General features: G+C 36.7%; 1 protein-coding gene across 2 annotated transcripts; it reads right to left on the bottom strand.

Moving 5' to 3' along the window:
- Positions 1–330: 330 nt before the first annotated feature.
- Positions 331–10296, bottom strand: ubap1 (ubiquitin associated protein 1). Of its 2 annotated transcripts, XM_081391407.1 has the most exons (7): positions 10087–10296; positions 8367–8415; positions 8122–8246; positions 7255–8043; positions 4234–4392; positions 4015–4116; positions 331–3039 (listed from the first exon to the last, which is right to left on the bottom strand). In XM_081391407.1, the coding sequence occupies exons 2-7, from the start codon at positions 8404–8406 to the stop codon at positions 2899–2901; spliced, it is 1356 nt and encodes a 451-aa protein (XP_081247533.1). In that variant the 5' UTR covers positions 8407–8415; positions 10087–10296; the 3' UTR covers positions 331–2898. The 2 variants fall into 2 exon arrangements, with proteins under 2 accessions (XP_081247533.1, XP_081247534.1); XM_081391408.1 differs by lacking the exon at positions 4234–4392 and having other exon boundaries at positions 10087–10261.
- Positions 10297–14249: the final 3953 nt, after the last annotated feature.

Raw genomic sequence — 14249 nt, 5'->3', positions numbered from 1 at the left:
ATTTTGAGGAGCAAGTCAGAAAACGTTTTCTTCCACCAGCATCACATAGTGACTTGGCCAATGTTCTAAGAGGAATGGCTCAAAATCAATCTGGCCACTGTGAAGAACTTGTATCTATCATTCCCAAGACGAATTGAAGCAGTACTGGCCGCAAAAGGAGGCCCTACACCATACTAACCAGGTGTTTCAGTTTCATTGTCCAACCCTTGTTTTATCTATATCTAGAGAGAGAGGAATGTATGTTTACGTAATGGTAACTCATTATAAGAAAATCCTAATATTCTAAATGCAAAGTTCACTTTCTTATTTTTTCTTTTGATTTTTGGGTGACCTTGACTACATGAGATCCACCTGCATCAACAAGCACCTACGCCATGTGGCACATCACAATTTAATCATGATTTTGAAGCAACACTTGTCAAAATAAATTGCACATGGAAAGTGAGCTTAAACAGGCTGTTTTTGTACCTATAAAGGTGAAAATTAAAAAATTAAAAACAAAATGATAACGCAGCATTTTTATTCATAATGGGCATTATGAGGTCCCCAATAACCTATATATCTGCCCCAGAGACATCTTTCAAAAGTGATTCCATACATATCAGAGGAAATTGCTTGGTATAATTTGAAGAGTATCAACAGTAACACACTCATGTTTCTCTGGACTATCTTGATTGAGGTTTTTAGTACCGTCTCATGCCAGGTAAAAGCCTTTTACAACTGAAGACTGCTGTATATTTGAAAACGTTAAAGAGTCAAATAAGGGTCTCTGGCAGCTGGGGCATTACAAATCTACATCTCAACCTAAATTAATTGGTGTGATGGGAACTGACACAAAGTAAAAAAAAAATGGCACACAATTTTTTAGGCAAATGTCACAAAACCTCTCAAGAACATATACAGGTCATGTTTCACTACAAAAAAAAACAAAACAAAAACCTTTTTTTTAAATTAAAGTCTATTTCTAATTAAGTATCATAAAGACCATTATTGCAGTGAAATTGAGATATTTTTTTGTTTTGTTACAAAATTCAGAAAAAGAAGAGAAGAAAACAAACAAACAAACAAACAAACAACAACTTATTGGTCCTAAAAATAGGCTTGGTTTTCTCCAATACACAAATACATTTTTTTAGGATTTTGGGGTGGAATATGACCTGGACATTTTTTTCATGACATTCACCCGCTGATAGGTCAAAATTCAGTATCAAAAAGTATGAGGTTAGACATTGGATCTACATTTGAGCCAAAAAATTCTACCGGAGTCAGATATGTTAATAAATTATGTCAGTAAAGTTCCAACATTGCACAGTTTCGCCTCTTTTTTCTGCTTTCCTCTAAAGAGAAAGCCATTCTCTGAGCAAGTTGGCCAGTATTTTAACAGACATGCACTTTACCTCTTGTGATCAAAGCTCAAAGTCCATTCAAAGAGTTTCTACTGGCCCAAAAGATGTGCCACAAGAATTCACAGTCTCAACTTCAGATCTATTGCACAACTATCATTTAAGGACACTACGGCTCAAAAGTTTGGGGTCGGTAAGATTCATTCATGTTTTCTAAGAAGTCGTCTCTTATGCTCAGGTCGGTTTGAGGTGTACACGTTATATCAATCAATTTCCTCAATTTGTAATAATTTACATGTATACATACATGTATACATGTAAAAAAATCTTGTCTAAAGTGTCACATGATCCTTAAGAAATCATTCTAATATGCTGATTTGGTAACATATCTAATTATCAAACTGAAACTTGTGCTGCCTAATATTTCTGTGGAAATGTGGTTTTCACATATCTCTTCAGTTCAGGAGCCTTTGATGAATAGAGGATTTATTTGAAATAGAAATCTTTCTAATCATAAAGGTCACTTTTGATCAATATTTGGCATCCTTGCTTAAGAAAAATATAAATTTCTTTAAAACAAAATCTTACTGATCCCAAACTTTTGAGTGCTAGTGTACACCTCCATTTTTCTTCTGCTTCGTCCAATAGATTTCAGAATAAATCTCATATTAATGTGTTAACCTCAGTAGGGTGTGTTAATGTTCTCAATTTCTTTATTACAGATGGAAACCGACAGTGTATCTTTACAGATCTTTAAATATGTTTATATTAACATCTGTGATTCAGTGTGCCTGTGCAGTATTCGCATGTCATTTGTTTGAAAACGTGGCGGCATCATTAAAATTTTGCAGCTCCAGCCGAACTTACCAATTTCTCTTGCCAAATGTGTTCATTCCAGTGCAAAAGCCAACTGGGCAAACTTACATAATGCTGATTAGTTCTGTTAAAGCAGTTCCTAACCATAGAGCAAAGAAACACAATCTCAAAAAAGGACAAATGAAGAAAGATAAAGTATTTCCACCTGTCAAACATATAAACAATGTATGAACAAACAAACAGCAGAGACAGAATAGAGAGAGGGCACTTCAGTGGGGTTTCTGTTTAGCCATGGGTTGTATGAGTGTTCAGGTTTCAATTTTCGAAAGCCTGCGTCCAGCAGCGGGAGATGGCAGCGTAATAGCTTCGAGTGTCACTCCGAGTCCGTAATCTGTCAAACCTGGCGTCAATGGGGCTCCGCTCAATTCTGTTTCTCCAGTCCCGCCCAGTCTAGCCTGTCACCATGGCAACAGAGACACTAGCCAATGCCGATTCTCGGATGAGGGTTTGAGCTCCTCCCACTCGTCACCGTTCTAAGATCACTTAACAGACATACAGCTGAAGAGGGATGAATGCACAGTTGAGCGGTGCCATCAATCCCTACTCCAAGAGGTATATCTTTATTAGGATACAAAATCAGTCGTCCTGTCTTAGAGAGAAGAGAATCACATCCTTCCACAGCCAGGACCCCTCGGAGGGCCAGGGGAGGGGTGGCTCCAGGCGGACGGACTCTCGAAGCTCAGCTCGCAGCCGCTCGGGCCATCAGATCCTCCAGCGCCTTATCCTGGTCATTATTGTGCACGAGTAGTACCTCTTTAATAGTGTCTCTCTCAAAGCCCATTTCCCCAAACCGTGACATCAGCTGCAGAAACTCAAGAGCCTATGGGAGAGAATGTTGCATAAATATAACAACGCACAACTGGAAAGGAAATGAAAATGTCATCATTTACAAACAACCTTGTTTTGTTTCAAATATTTATGAATTTTTATTCCATGGAATGTAATGCAAAATGTCCAGAATGGGCACAGGGATCCAAAAATAACAATTAAAGAGGAGACATAAGAGTAGCCGATATATTCCAGGGATTCAAAAACCGTGCAATAGCTTTGTGTGAATATAAAATGTTTAAGTCAATGTTATATATATTTAATGACATATTTGAACTGGATTTGTTACTGAACTGCCATATTTCAACTGAATTTGATGAAATCTGATTTTATTAAAAATACAGAAAAACAGTAATATTGCGAAAATGACAATTTAAAATGTCTGTTCTCTATTTGAATATGTTTAAAAATGTAATTTATTACTGTGATGCAAAGCTGCGTTTTTCAGCATCATTACTCCAGTCTTCAGAGTCACATGATCCTTCAGAAATCATTCTAATATGCAGATTTGCTGCTCAAAAAACATTTCTTATTATCAATGTTGAAAAACTGTTGTGCTGCTTAATATTTTCACAATATTTTTTCTTCAGGATTCTTTGATGAATAAAAAGATTCAAAGTACAGTAAATATTTTAAAACTAACCCTTTAATAAAACATGTTAATGTTACATATAAACGTAATAATCATGTTATGTGATTATTGTGAGCTAATGGTCAATAAAAGTTTGACCTTTGATCAGACAAGTTTTGTTACGTTTGCATCTGAAATGAACTATCTATTATGTTGCTGTAAAGACATTATATTTACCTCACAGACTCCTAAACGGCACTTGGTTCATACAAAGTATAATTCTTTTTAAATTCTTTATAGGATCAGTGTTTTCAAGTTCACATGGAAACAAGTATAGATGCAAATGTATATTCAAATTAGTAATTTAGTCATTTGTGGCTGTCAGAATTCACCAACCTTTTCCTCAGAGCCCTGGTACATCTCCAAGCACTCCTCCACAGCAGTCACATCAAAACCTCGATCGCACAGTCGACTGAGAGTAAACAGGTAGTCCAGCACCTACGAATGAGAGAAGTGGAATAACAACTAAGTAATTAAAGAGTCTCATTTAATCGTTTACATAAACAACACTATCACAGAGACTGGTAGTAAGGATAACCAAGCCTAAAAAGTGACCTGTTCCACATTCTGTCCTTGTCTTTGCATGGCTCTGAGAACACCCTCGTAAGAATAACCCATGCCCACAATTGTCTCCACACACTGTCGTTCACTGGGCGAAAGGCCGAGAAGGATCGTGGCAGCAGGCGGATGGTTAGTAGCTGTGACGGGGTTTGACTGCAAAGACGTTTAGAAGAAAATTAGTTGAACTATTTTCAACCTTGGCTCATTGGAAAATGTGGCTCTGTAACATAAGTACATAATATAGATAAGATTCACTGCAGTTTCCAGTTGAAATGACCAATAGTGACAGTAAAATATCAACCTTTATTCCTTTTTCACATAAATTATGATTAAAAGGCAGATTATTATAGATTGGTTAAAGTCCCCCTGTAGTCAATAATTTTATCCTTTCAAATTCATCTTTGATCACCAAAATTGATCGTTAAAAAATTTGTGAAAAAACACTCTTCGTGCCTTAAAATAGCTTGAAAGTAACTCTACACCCTTGCTTCATTTAGTACATGCAGATCTATGAATATGCTAATTAGCCCCACCTCCACTCATTCACACCAGCTCACAGATTCACTCGGTCAACTTAGGCAAACCACGTCGGACACATACCGGTAATTAATATAATTAGCCTTTTGCTTGACTGTGTTATAAAACAGCTAATAACGTGTTGCTAATGTTACATTAACCATGTTCCCGTTCCCCATCTCAGAGTCAGACAGCTGCCTCAGAATCCTTAGAAATGCTTTGAACAGAAGAAGTACTTATTTACATATGATTTGGGAACGTTCTTTAGTTCACCCATTCTGATGGAAAATTCTGGCAGTACTTGAATGGATGGGGTCTAATTTACCTGTGGAACCATGACTATACCTTCTTGGAGATAAATCAGTGATACCCAACATAGCAAAAGATACATTTACCCTTATTAAGAGTGGTTGTATTACAGGTGCCAGGATGATTTTACAAAATTGGAAATGCCCCAAAACCCAAGACCTGAAAGACTGGATTGATGGGATGATTGAAATTGCTTCATATGAAAGAATGTTGGGGAGACTGCATAATGAGAGAGAAAAATAAATAAATAACATGGGATCATTTTTGGCAGCATATAAATATGGTGTAAATGAATAGGGCTGCTTAACAATTGTTTAATTTCCATGTGCTTTTGTTTTGGTTGTATTCCACTGATGGTGACTAGTGGCTGAATGTGTAACCGCAAATGTGATTACTGATTAATGTGGTGACGTACTCTGAAGTTTTGACTGTTGAACAATAAAAAAGTTGAATTATAAAAAAGAAATGCTTTGAACAATTCAGAATGTCAGTGTAGAAAGGCATATAGTTCATCAGAACATCGTAATATACATAATTCACCCGCAATATCGTTAAATCTATCTGATTTTTCATATCAACAGAAAAATATACCAGGACAACCTGGCTTTTCTTGAGACTTCACTGCTTCAGAGCGGTCATAGTTAATGATATGCTAAAGCCCGCCAGCAAATATGTTATTGGTTACATGGTAGTTTGTGACGTCTTTAGATCACCGCAGTTTTAAAGAGAAAATACTCAGCAATAGTAATGACTTATGAATTTGCACATGGTTTGTCTTAAAGCATATTACACCACATAGACATATAAACAACATTAAAAACTTGATTTTCACCACAGGGGGACTTTAAGAAAGACTTGATTTACTATGTTATGACTTGATTTGTAGTGAACGATTTGTGAACTAATACATTTGGCGTCCGCATCACATAACCAGCTCCATTTGTATGGCTTTGCTGACGTAGTAAAATTGCTCGGTAGCTCACCTGGTACAGCTAGTCAGCAACCATTTGATTCTAGTGAAACGAGTCAAGAAAAAGAGCTCAAAGCAAGCTAAAACGGCATGGTTGCTTTAGCAAATACTTTGATGTCTCACGTTTGCTTATGTTATGGTCTGCGTGAACCAGAAATTGCAAACTTCCTCCAGAGTTGTGACGTATTTCCCAGTGAAAAGGAATATTGAACAGAGGGCAGGGTTTTACTCTAGCGCTCCTCCTCTCCATCTCTGCTCATAACAGACTAACGGTACGTTCACACGGGGCGTCAGCGTCAACGCTTGACGGAAAGCGTGGCTGAAGTTTGGCACTGACGCCATGGTCATAGCAGCGTCAGCCAATGAAATTTAAAATGTATCCTCAGTTTGCTGCTCTTGAACAGGATGAACGTGATTGGCTGCCGCCTGGCTACTGTATTTGCATAGAGCGATCCTATTGGCTGATGCTTCCGTCTGCGGCGCTTCACTGGCGTTGCTTGCGGCAGAAGTTGAAAAATTCTCAACTTCTGCCGCAAGCAACGCCAGTGAAGCACCGCCGACGGATCCACAATTCTTTTCGGCAACGCTTGACGTCACCCATTCAAAGTCAATGGGAAGCGTTGACGCTGACGCCCCGTGTGAACGTACCGTAACGGTTTGAGGGGAGTGGTTAAGCGTTTCCCAAACCAAGCCGTCAAACCTACGTCATCAAAGGTCCTCCAAAGCAGAGGGGAGGGGCATTTTCAGATTTTGATCAAAGATTACAAAGCCAAAAAATGTTTTTGTGTGGATTGACTTGCATGGATGAATTGTTCACCACAAAACAATCAATTTAGGCAAACAACGTAAATATGGTCAATTTTGATTTCATGTGGACTTTAACACTATCGGATAAGATTAGGGTATGGTTCAATGTAGGGGCTATGACATTTTCAAATGCGATTAAGCACGACTCACTGGACATTTCACTTCGATACGTACAACAAGCAATGAAATAAAACGTTGCCAGATTCAAGTTCATGGGTTTCCGATAAAACTAGAACACGCGTTTATCGCCACTCACTGGAGATTTTACTTTTTGCGAAACATGCAAGAAACTCCGTAATATAATTTTGCAGAAATGTCGTCAAATTCATGTTTTTCCACTGAACCTGTGTTGACTATTTTACATGCTAACAATCAGCACTGAAATGCAAATGTTTTCATCTATTTTTCGCTACCTGCTTCGTTGTTCCATTCTGAGCATAGACAGGTTGCTCTTGGGGGAGTGTCGTGTTGGATGCTGTTCTCTGCAGGGATGGTGGCATGCCGTTGGACAGACTGCGTGGTGGGTAAACGCTGAGAGGAGGCTCTGAGGGGGAGTCTCCTGGGTCTGAAAGCTTGGGGAAAGTCAGTGAGCGAATATTACATGGGCGGTCGGCATCAATCTGTCCCCGAGAGGTCCCCACAACCCCACCTCGTTCTAAGTCCAGCAGTCCAACCAGTCCGTTGGGTTTATGGAACATTCCTGCTTTGGCCTGAAGAGGAGGCGTAGTACTTGGAGAAGTGGGGCGATTTTCGGCTGGAGGAAGCTGAGGAGGTGAAATGGATGACTGCGGTTGACTCTGCAGGATATTTCGCAACTCTTCTTTGTCGTCCAGTGTCTTAAGCTCCAGTTTGTCAAAAGGGTCCTCCTCTCGCTCAAAGTCAGCTAAGTTCAGACTCTGCGGGGCCGGGCTGCTAGGTGCTGGTTGCGTCGGTCCAAAAGAGGGGGCTGGGAGAGGCGTAAGGATTGCGTTGTGCCACAGGCCAGCTAAAACCGGGTTCAATGCTGGTGGGAGAGCATCCTGCTCATCAGAGGGGCGGGCTTTCTTCCCCCCAACCAATCCAACATCTGCATCCTGAACAGCAGCTTGCCTTTCATTTTCAGAGTCCACCCGGGCGACCTCCGCCGCTCGAGCTTCGGCGGCTCGTGCTTTGGCAAGCTCCTCCCCCCACTGAACGCTCCGCCGCTCTAGACTGAAGTCATACTGGAGTAAAAGCAAAGCATTCATTATTTCTGACAAAAACACTTATATGATGAAAATTAGAGGGAAAATCCGACTTACTTGCAGATCTAAGAGTTTGGAATTACAGTCGGACAAAGAGAAGCCAATGGGAAGACCCACTTTTGAGGGACAGCGGAATTTCTCATTGAGCTTGAAGGGAACATCCTCAAGGTAGCAGACGGGTCCTTGAAACATCAAGTAAAGCAACAGAAGAACAAGGAAACCAAATGTGTTAAAATTAGTCATTTAAATGTTATATTTTTAAAATATAATAAACAGTCATGACAGCTGCTTGGCTGACTCACCGTTGTTGTGGATATCTGATCCAGACTTCCTCGCAGCCATTTAGAGTAACTAAAGAAATAAACAAACAACAGAAATTCACACAAACTGAGGACAGTTGCCTATTTTCTCTTCCTTGTACTTTGATTTTCTCGACAGAAGTTACTATTTTAACATAAGAAATTACAATATATATATCCTATATCACATAACAAGCAAGTTGTGAAAATCTTTTGGTAATACTCTGTTACAATTTGCTGAGAAGTATAAGAAATACAGAATTAGAATTATATTAAGATAACAACAGAATTGCTTGGTTGTGAGTGATTATGCCAACACAATACTAAAGAGATTTAAGACTCTACTGAAATATGCTATTTAAATTCAACGTTAAGAGCTGTAGTAATCTTACTATTGCTCTTAAATACAAAGAATTACACAAACTAAATTGAAACTATGTCATAACCAATGGAAAAAAGTTTGACCTATATTATACACTACTGTTTAAAAGTTTGATGTCAGTACAATTTTGAAACTGTTTTTTTTTTTTCAGGCCAGGGCTGTATTTATTTGATTAAAATACAGCAAATTCAGGAATATCATGAAGTATTATTACAATTTAAGATGAAATGTATTCCCCTGATGGCAAAAGTGTTGTTGTTGAATGCTGAAAACAGAAGTGATACTTTTTTAGGATTGTTTGATGAATAGAAAGTGAATTTGAAATAATAAAATTATGAAAAAAAATCTTTACTGGCACTTTTAAACAATTTGATGAATCCTGACTGAACAAAAATGTATTTAAAAAAACTCTACTGTGTATATTGTTTGCATTAATTACTCTTTACATAACATTTAATCTCAAGTGTAAAATGCATACCGTTTTAAGTTTAACAGTTAACCATTCCCAAAACAACAATAATAAAGCATATTAGGGCATGTTGTCGTTGTCGAATGATTTGATTACGTCAAAATGTAAAAGAATGGATATTGCATATTGGTAATCGGATACTGTAGAACATTTAAAAAAACAATATTGTCAGATCACTAGAAAACAAAGCACAGGCATAGTCCAAACAGCATTAAGTTACAAGAATCGCTTGGACTTTTCTTTTGAAACTGTAAACACACAAGCTTCTACATTTACAGGAAGTTTAGCACAACTGTCAATCTGCTTCATGATAACCAGGGAGGGAACTAGCCCAAAACTGTATCACATGCTGACATACAGGCTGATAAAACCGGTTTTGAAGTCATTTCACCACCCATGATGTCTTACATAAAAAAGCATAACAGCTGATCGTCTGTTATTACTACATACAGCCAACAGATTTGTTGCGTACTAAAGACAATGTAAAATGCATACAGACAGCAAGCTAGATGAGTCCAATACCAGTTTAAATTTAACAATAAATATTTAGATATACTGATGAGACAGCCTTTCGAAGTTGTTTTATATTGAAACTGGATGATGACACATATTTGTTCCTGGCATCTTACCAAGCTACTACGATTTTCTCTTTTCGATCTGACATGTCAATCAAATAACGAAAATATGTATGACCTAAAACCAAAGATTTGGTACTTCAGAACTAGAGAAGCAAAGAAATGAATGTGGACGCCTGGTTAAAAACAACTGTCTAGTTTTGTTCCAGTCCAGGTTAGTGAAGCGACCTAACAGGGCCCGACTTCCTCTGCCACCGCCCCTCAAACTGTCCCTGCACGTCCCACCGGTGTCCTTACCAATATCTGCTCTGTCTTCAGTCTCCGAATAAGTCTCTCACTTGTCCTCGGACATACAAGCTCCGGTCGACGCTCTCAAATGAGGAGATTTACTGAAAACCGAGTATATTTCCTGCTTCATCGCGGAACGCCATCTTGGTTTGACCGCCTCCTTCGGTTCCTGCTGTGACGACATGCGCTGCCACTGAATGATTACAGATTCGACCAATCAGCGAGGAGCAGTTGAGAAGACGTCATCTGTGTCGGACTTTGCACATGGGTTCAGCACGGGTTTGAAAAGGAATGTTTTGATCTATTTTAGTTTGTTGGATATTGTTGGTTAGTGTTATAACCATTAAGTAAAACATTGATAAAGTAGATCATTTGTGTTTGTCCATACACTTTCAATCTATCTATCTATCTATCTATCTATCTATCTATCTATCTATCTATCTATCTATCTATCTATCTATCTATCTATCTATCTATCTATCTATCTATCTATCTATCTATCTATCTATCCATCCATCCATCCATCCATCCATCCATCCATCTATCCATCCATCAGACTACACATTAAAGTTTGATCAACTCATACCAAAAAAACTCATTAAATAGACATTATGCAAAGTAGATTATTTTGACACAATAAGAATGATATACAGGCAAACATAGTAAGGCTTTTTTGAGGGAATTTAATTTTATTTCCCCTTACTTTTCCATTTTGATTTTGTCTTATTATTACAGTTTTTCTCAGTCGCTTTGGTGCATTTCTCACATCACTATTTACATTTGCACAACAGTTAGTTCAATCTCCACAACATTTAGTCATTTGTGCACATCATAGTAGCAGTTTCTCATTCCTTCCAACAAATTGCAAAGGCTTTTGGACATGCATCAATTGCTTTCATACAACTCTCTGCTGTTTTATAAAATGATCATTTGCTTATGTCATGTCAGTCAAAATTAACTATACTTGTGAATGCTGAATAGTCAGAGGTGGGTAGAGTACCCAAAAACTGTACTCAAGTAAAAGTACAAGTACTTATAGAAATATTTACTCAAAGTAAAAGTAAAAGTAATAATCTTAATAGTTACTTGAGTAAGAGTAAAAAAGTATCCAATGAAAAAACTACTCAAGTAGTGAGTAACTAGTTACTTCGGATCATATAGGCCTATATATATATATATATATATATATATATATATATATATATATATATATATATATATATATAATATATATATATATAGGAAGACTTCATGATGCAAAAGCCTCTTGAGTGCCATCTGAAATTTTCTTCTAAAACAATCATTTGTATCAAGCTTGTATATTTAAGTTCAGTAATTTCACTTTAATGACAATTAATAGGTAGGCTACTTTTCATTGACATTTAAGTGTGAACATAAACATACAAGCTTGATAAAAATGCTCTTTTAGAAGAAAATTTCAGATGGTACTTACAGGCTTTTGCCTCTGAAGTCGTCATATATATAAAATGATATTATTTAGATTTTGTTTATTTAAATGACTATTATTATCAGCTATCTTTGCAACAAAAACAGAAGAGAGACGTAAGCATTATTTCTGCCATCTGTATAGCTCGAAAATCATTGCCTGTCCTCTGGTTTGTAAAATAGTAACTTATACAACTACATTTGGATTATTAGACAATGTCGAAATAAAGTGAATCTGCAGAGTGTTGCATTCAAAGGTAGGCTATTTACAGAGAAGAGTTAAAAACTCTTCACATGTGCTCGCGCTCATGACTGCTACTGAACATCTGAACACACACAAAAAACAAGACAAATAAAAGTACATCAATGTCAAATGTATATTTCTGCAAGCATGTTTAAACTGGTTAACTGTCTACGGCAGGCAAAGGCATTCGTTTTCAAGTCGAGTTCGCACGCCACTGCGCAACAATACACACACACTACCGCGGGATGGCGGGTGTTCATAAACTGTGAACAGTGGTAGCTTTATTTAATGTAAATTAATTTATATGTCCAAAAAACGGGTAATGTCATACTTTCTAGTATCGTGGCGTAATAATCTGTTTGGTTGTAAAATGTATTACCTGAGTAAAATGAAATCCAATATATCGTCCTGACTCCTGTGGAATCATTCATTCACAGACTGCTTACGAAGATGTTCAACTAATAAAGATCTTCATCGCTGGCAAAAATATGATGCATTTGAAGATTTGCTCTCACTTGACTGTAGCTACTGTCGGTCCTCTGCCACTTCATCTAACGCTCTTGATGTGCTTAAATCTTCCTGTTACGACTCCGAGTCGAGTGTGAATTGAAAGGGCTTCAGACGATTCAGTGCGTCCAGGAACTGAACAGTTCATTCAAACTGATTCGCGAACCGATTTAGACAGATCTGCCAACTTGTTTGATGAAGTCTTTGAACAGAATCGACTCAAAAGAGTCATTCATTTGTGAATTGAGCATCGCTCAAGTCCAGAAAAAAGATACAGCGCGCTTGGAATAAACTACGCATTTAACAACACATATTGCATTAAAATAAAGTAACGAGAGGAACGTGGCCCAATGTAACGAAGTAAAAGTACAGTTTTTTCATTAGAAATGTACTCGAGTAAAAGTAATAAGTACCCACATTCAAATCTACTCTTAAAAGTACAATTTTTCTAAAAAAGTACTCAAGTAAATGTAACGAAGTAAATGTACTTCGTTACTACCCACCTCTGTGAATAGTCATTCCATATAAAACTAATAGTTCTCATTTCATTGCTTGAGTCATTACATACAAAAATGTTGAACTAGTTGTCAAAATCTGTCAAGCAAATTTTACACATTTTTTAAAATCTTTTTTTTTTTCTGAAAATGTCTCCTAAACTGAACAATTTCTCTCAGGTGAATCTCAGCTTTCACTGATGAGGAACGTCTGGATGTGCATGAATGATTACAATACTATGTATGTTGTATGTTCAGTTCCAATATGTACTGCAATATTGTTTACAGTTGTGCACAGCTCTACCAAAAGGGAGTTTATGTTTGTTGTAAATAAGGGTGTATTTTTTCTTTTGCACAATGCTATGAACAAATTAGAATTGCAAAGAGCATATGCAGTAAAAATGTGAAACATACATATTCAGTGTCTTGTACTCAGTAACCTTACTACAGTAAATATAGTAATGTGTAACTTTACTGTATTTTTCAAATGGCTGTGCAAATAGTATATAGTGCTGTCTTGAGCATTTTCAGGTAGTGTCATCAAGATTTGACTTTTTTGCATTGGAAAACATTTACAGAGTAAACTGTCATAATGAAAACAGGATAAAGGCATTTGACTATCTTGTTCATAAACAATGGTGTCAGGACTTTTCATCTTGATGACACTGACACTTTCATTGACATGAATACTTGCTTTTGAGGAATGAGCTATCCATTTTGAGCAAGTGACACACTTTTCCAGGTTATCAACTAGGTTTTGCAGTTTACTAATTGTTTTGAGAACTGCATTAACTGTTGTGCAAATGTAAATAGTGATGTGAGAAATGCACCAAAGCGACTGAGAAAAACTGTAGTATTATTAGTATTATCTATATTACTTCCTTACGTTTACATACTTAAATCGACTAAATCTTCTCCCCTTAATTCCCATATATATATATATATATATGAAGACTTCAAATGCAAAAGTCTCTAAGTGCCATCTGAAATTTTCTTCTAAAATGAGCATTTTTATCAAGCTCGTATATTTAGGTTCAGTAATTTCCCTTTAATGACAATTAATAGGTAATTTTCATTGCCATTAAAGTGAAATAACTGAACATAAACATACAAGCCTGATAAAAATGATCATTCTAGAAAAAAAATTCAGATGGCACTTAGAGGCTTTTGCATCTCTTCATATATGCTATACTATATATATATATATATATATATATATATTTATATATATATATATATATATATATATATATATATATATATATATATATATATATATATATATATATATATATATATATGCACATTACTACCTATGTAATAATGCATAACATTATGCTGTGTAGGCTACATATGTAATACATAACTCTATGGGACTGTACTATGGACTGTACTGTACTACTGTAAATTAAATAAATACTGAACATTTTCCCCAAGCAGAAAAGGGTTAAGCCTAGTCCCAGACTAAAAAATGTTTGAGC

Source organism: Scardinius erythrophthalmus, assembly GCF_964197995.2.
Source record: "Scardinius erythrophthalmus genome assembly, chromosome: 17".
Taxonomy (NCBI): Eukaryota; Metazoa; Chordata; class Actinopteri; order Cypriniformes; family Leuciscidae; genus Scardinius; species Scardinius erythrophthalmus.
The sequence above is the reverse complement of the archived record's forward strand: the minus strand, read 5'-3'. Positions and strand labels throughout refer to the sequence as shown.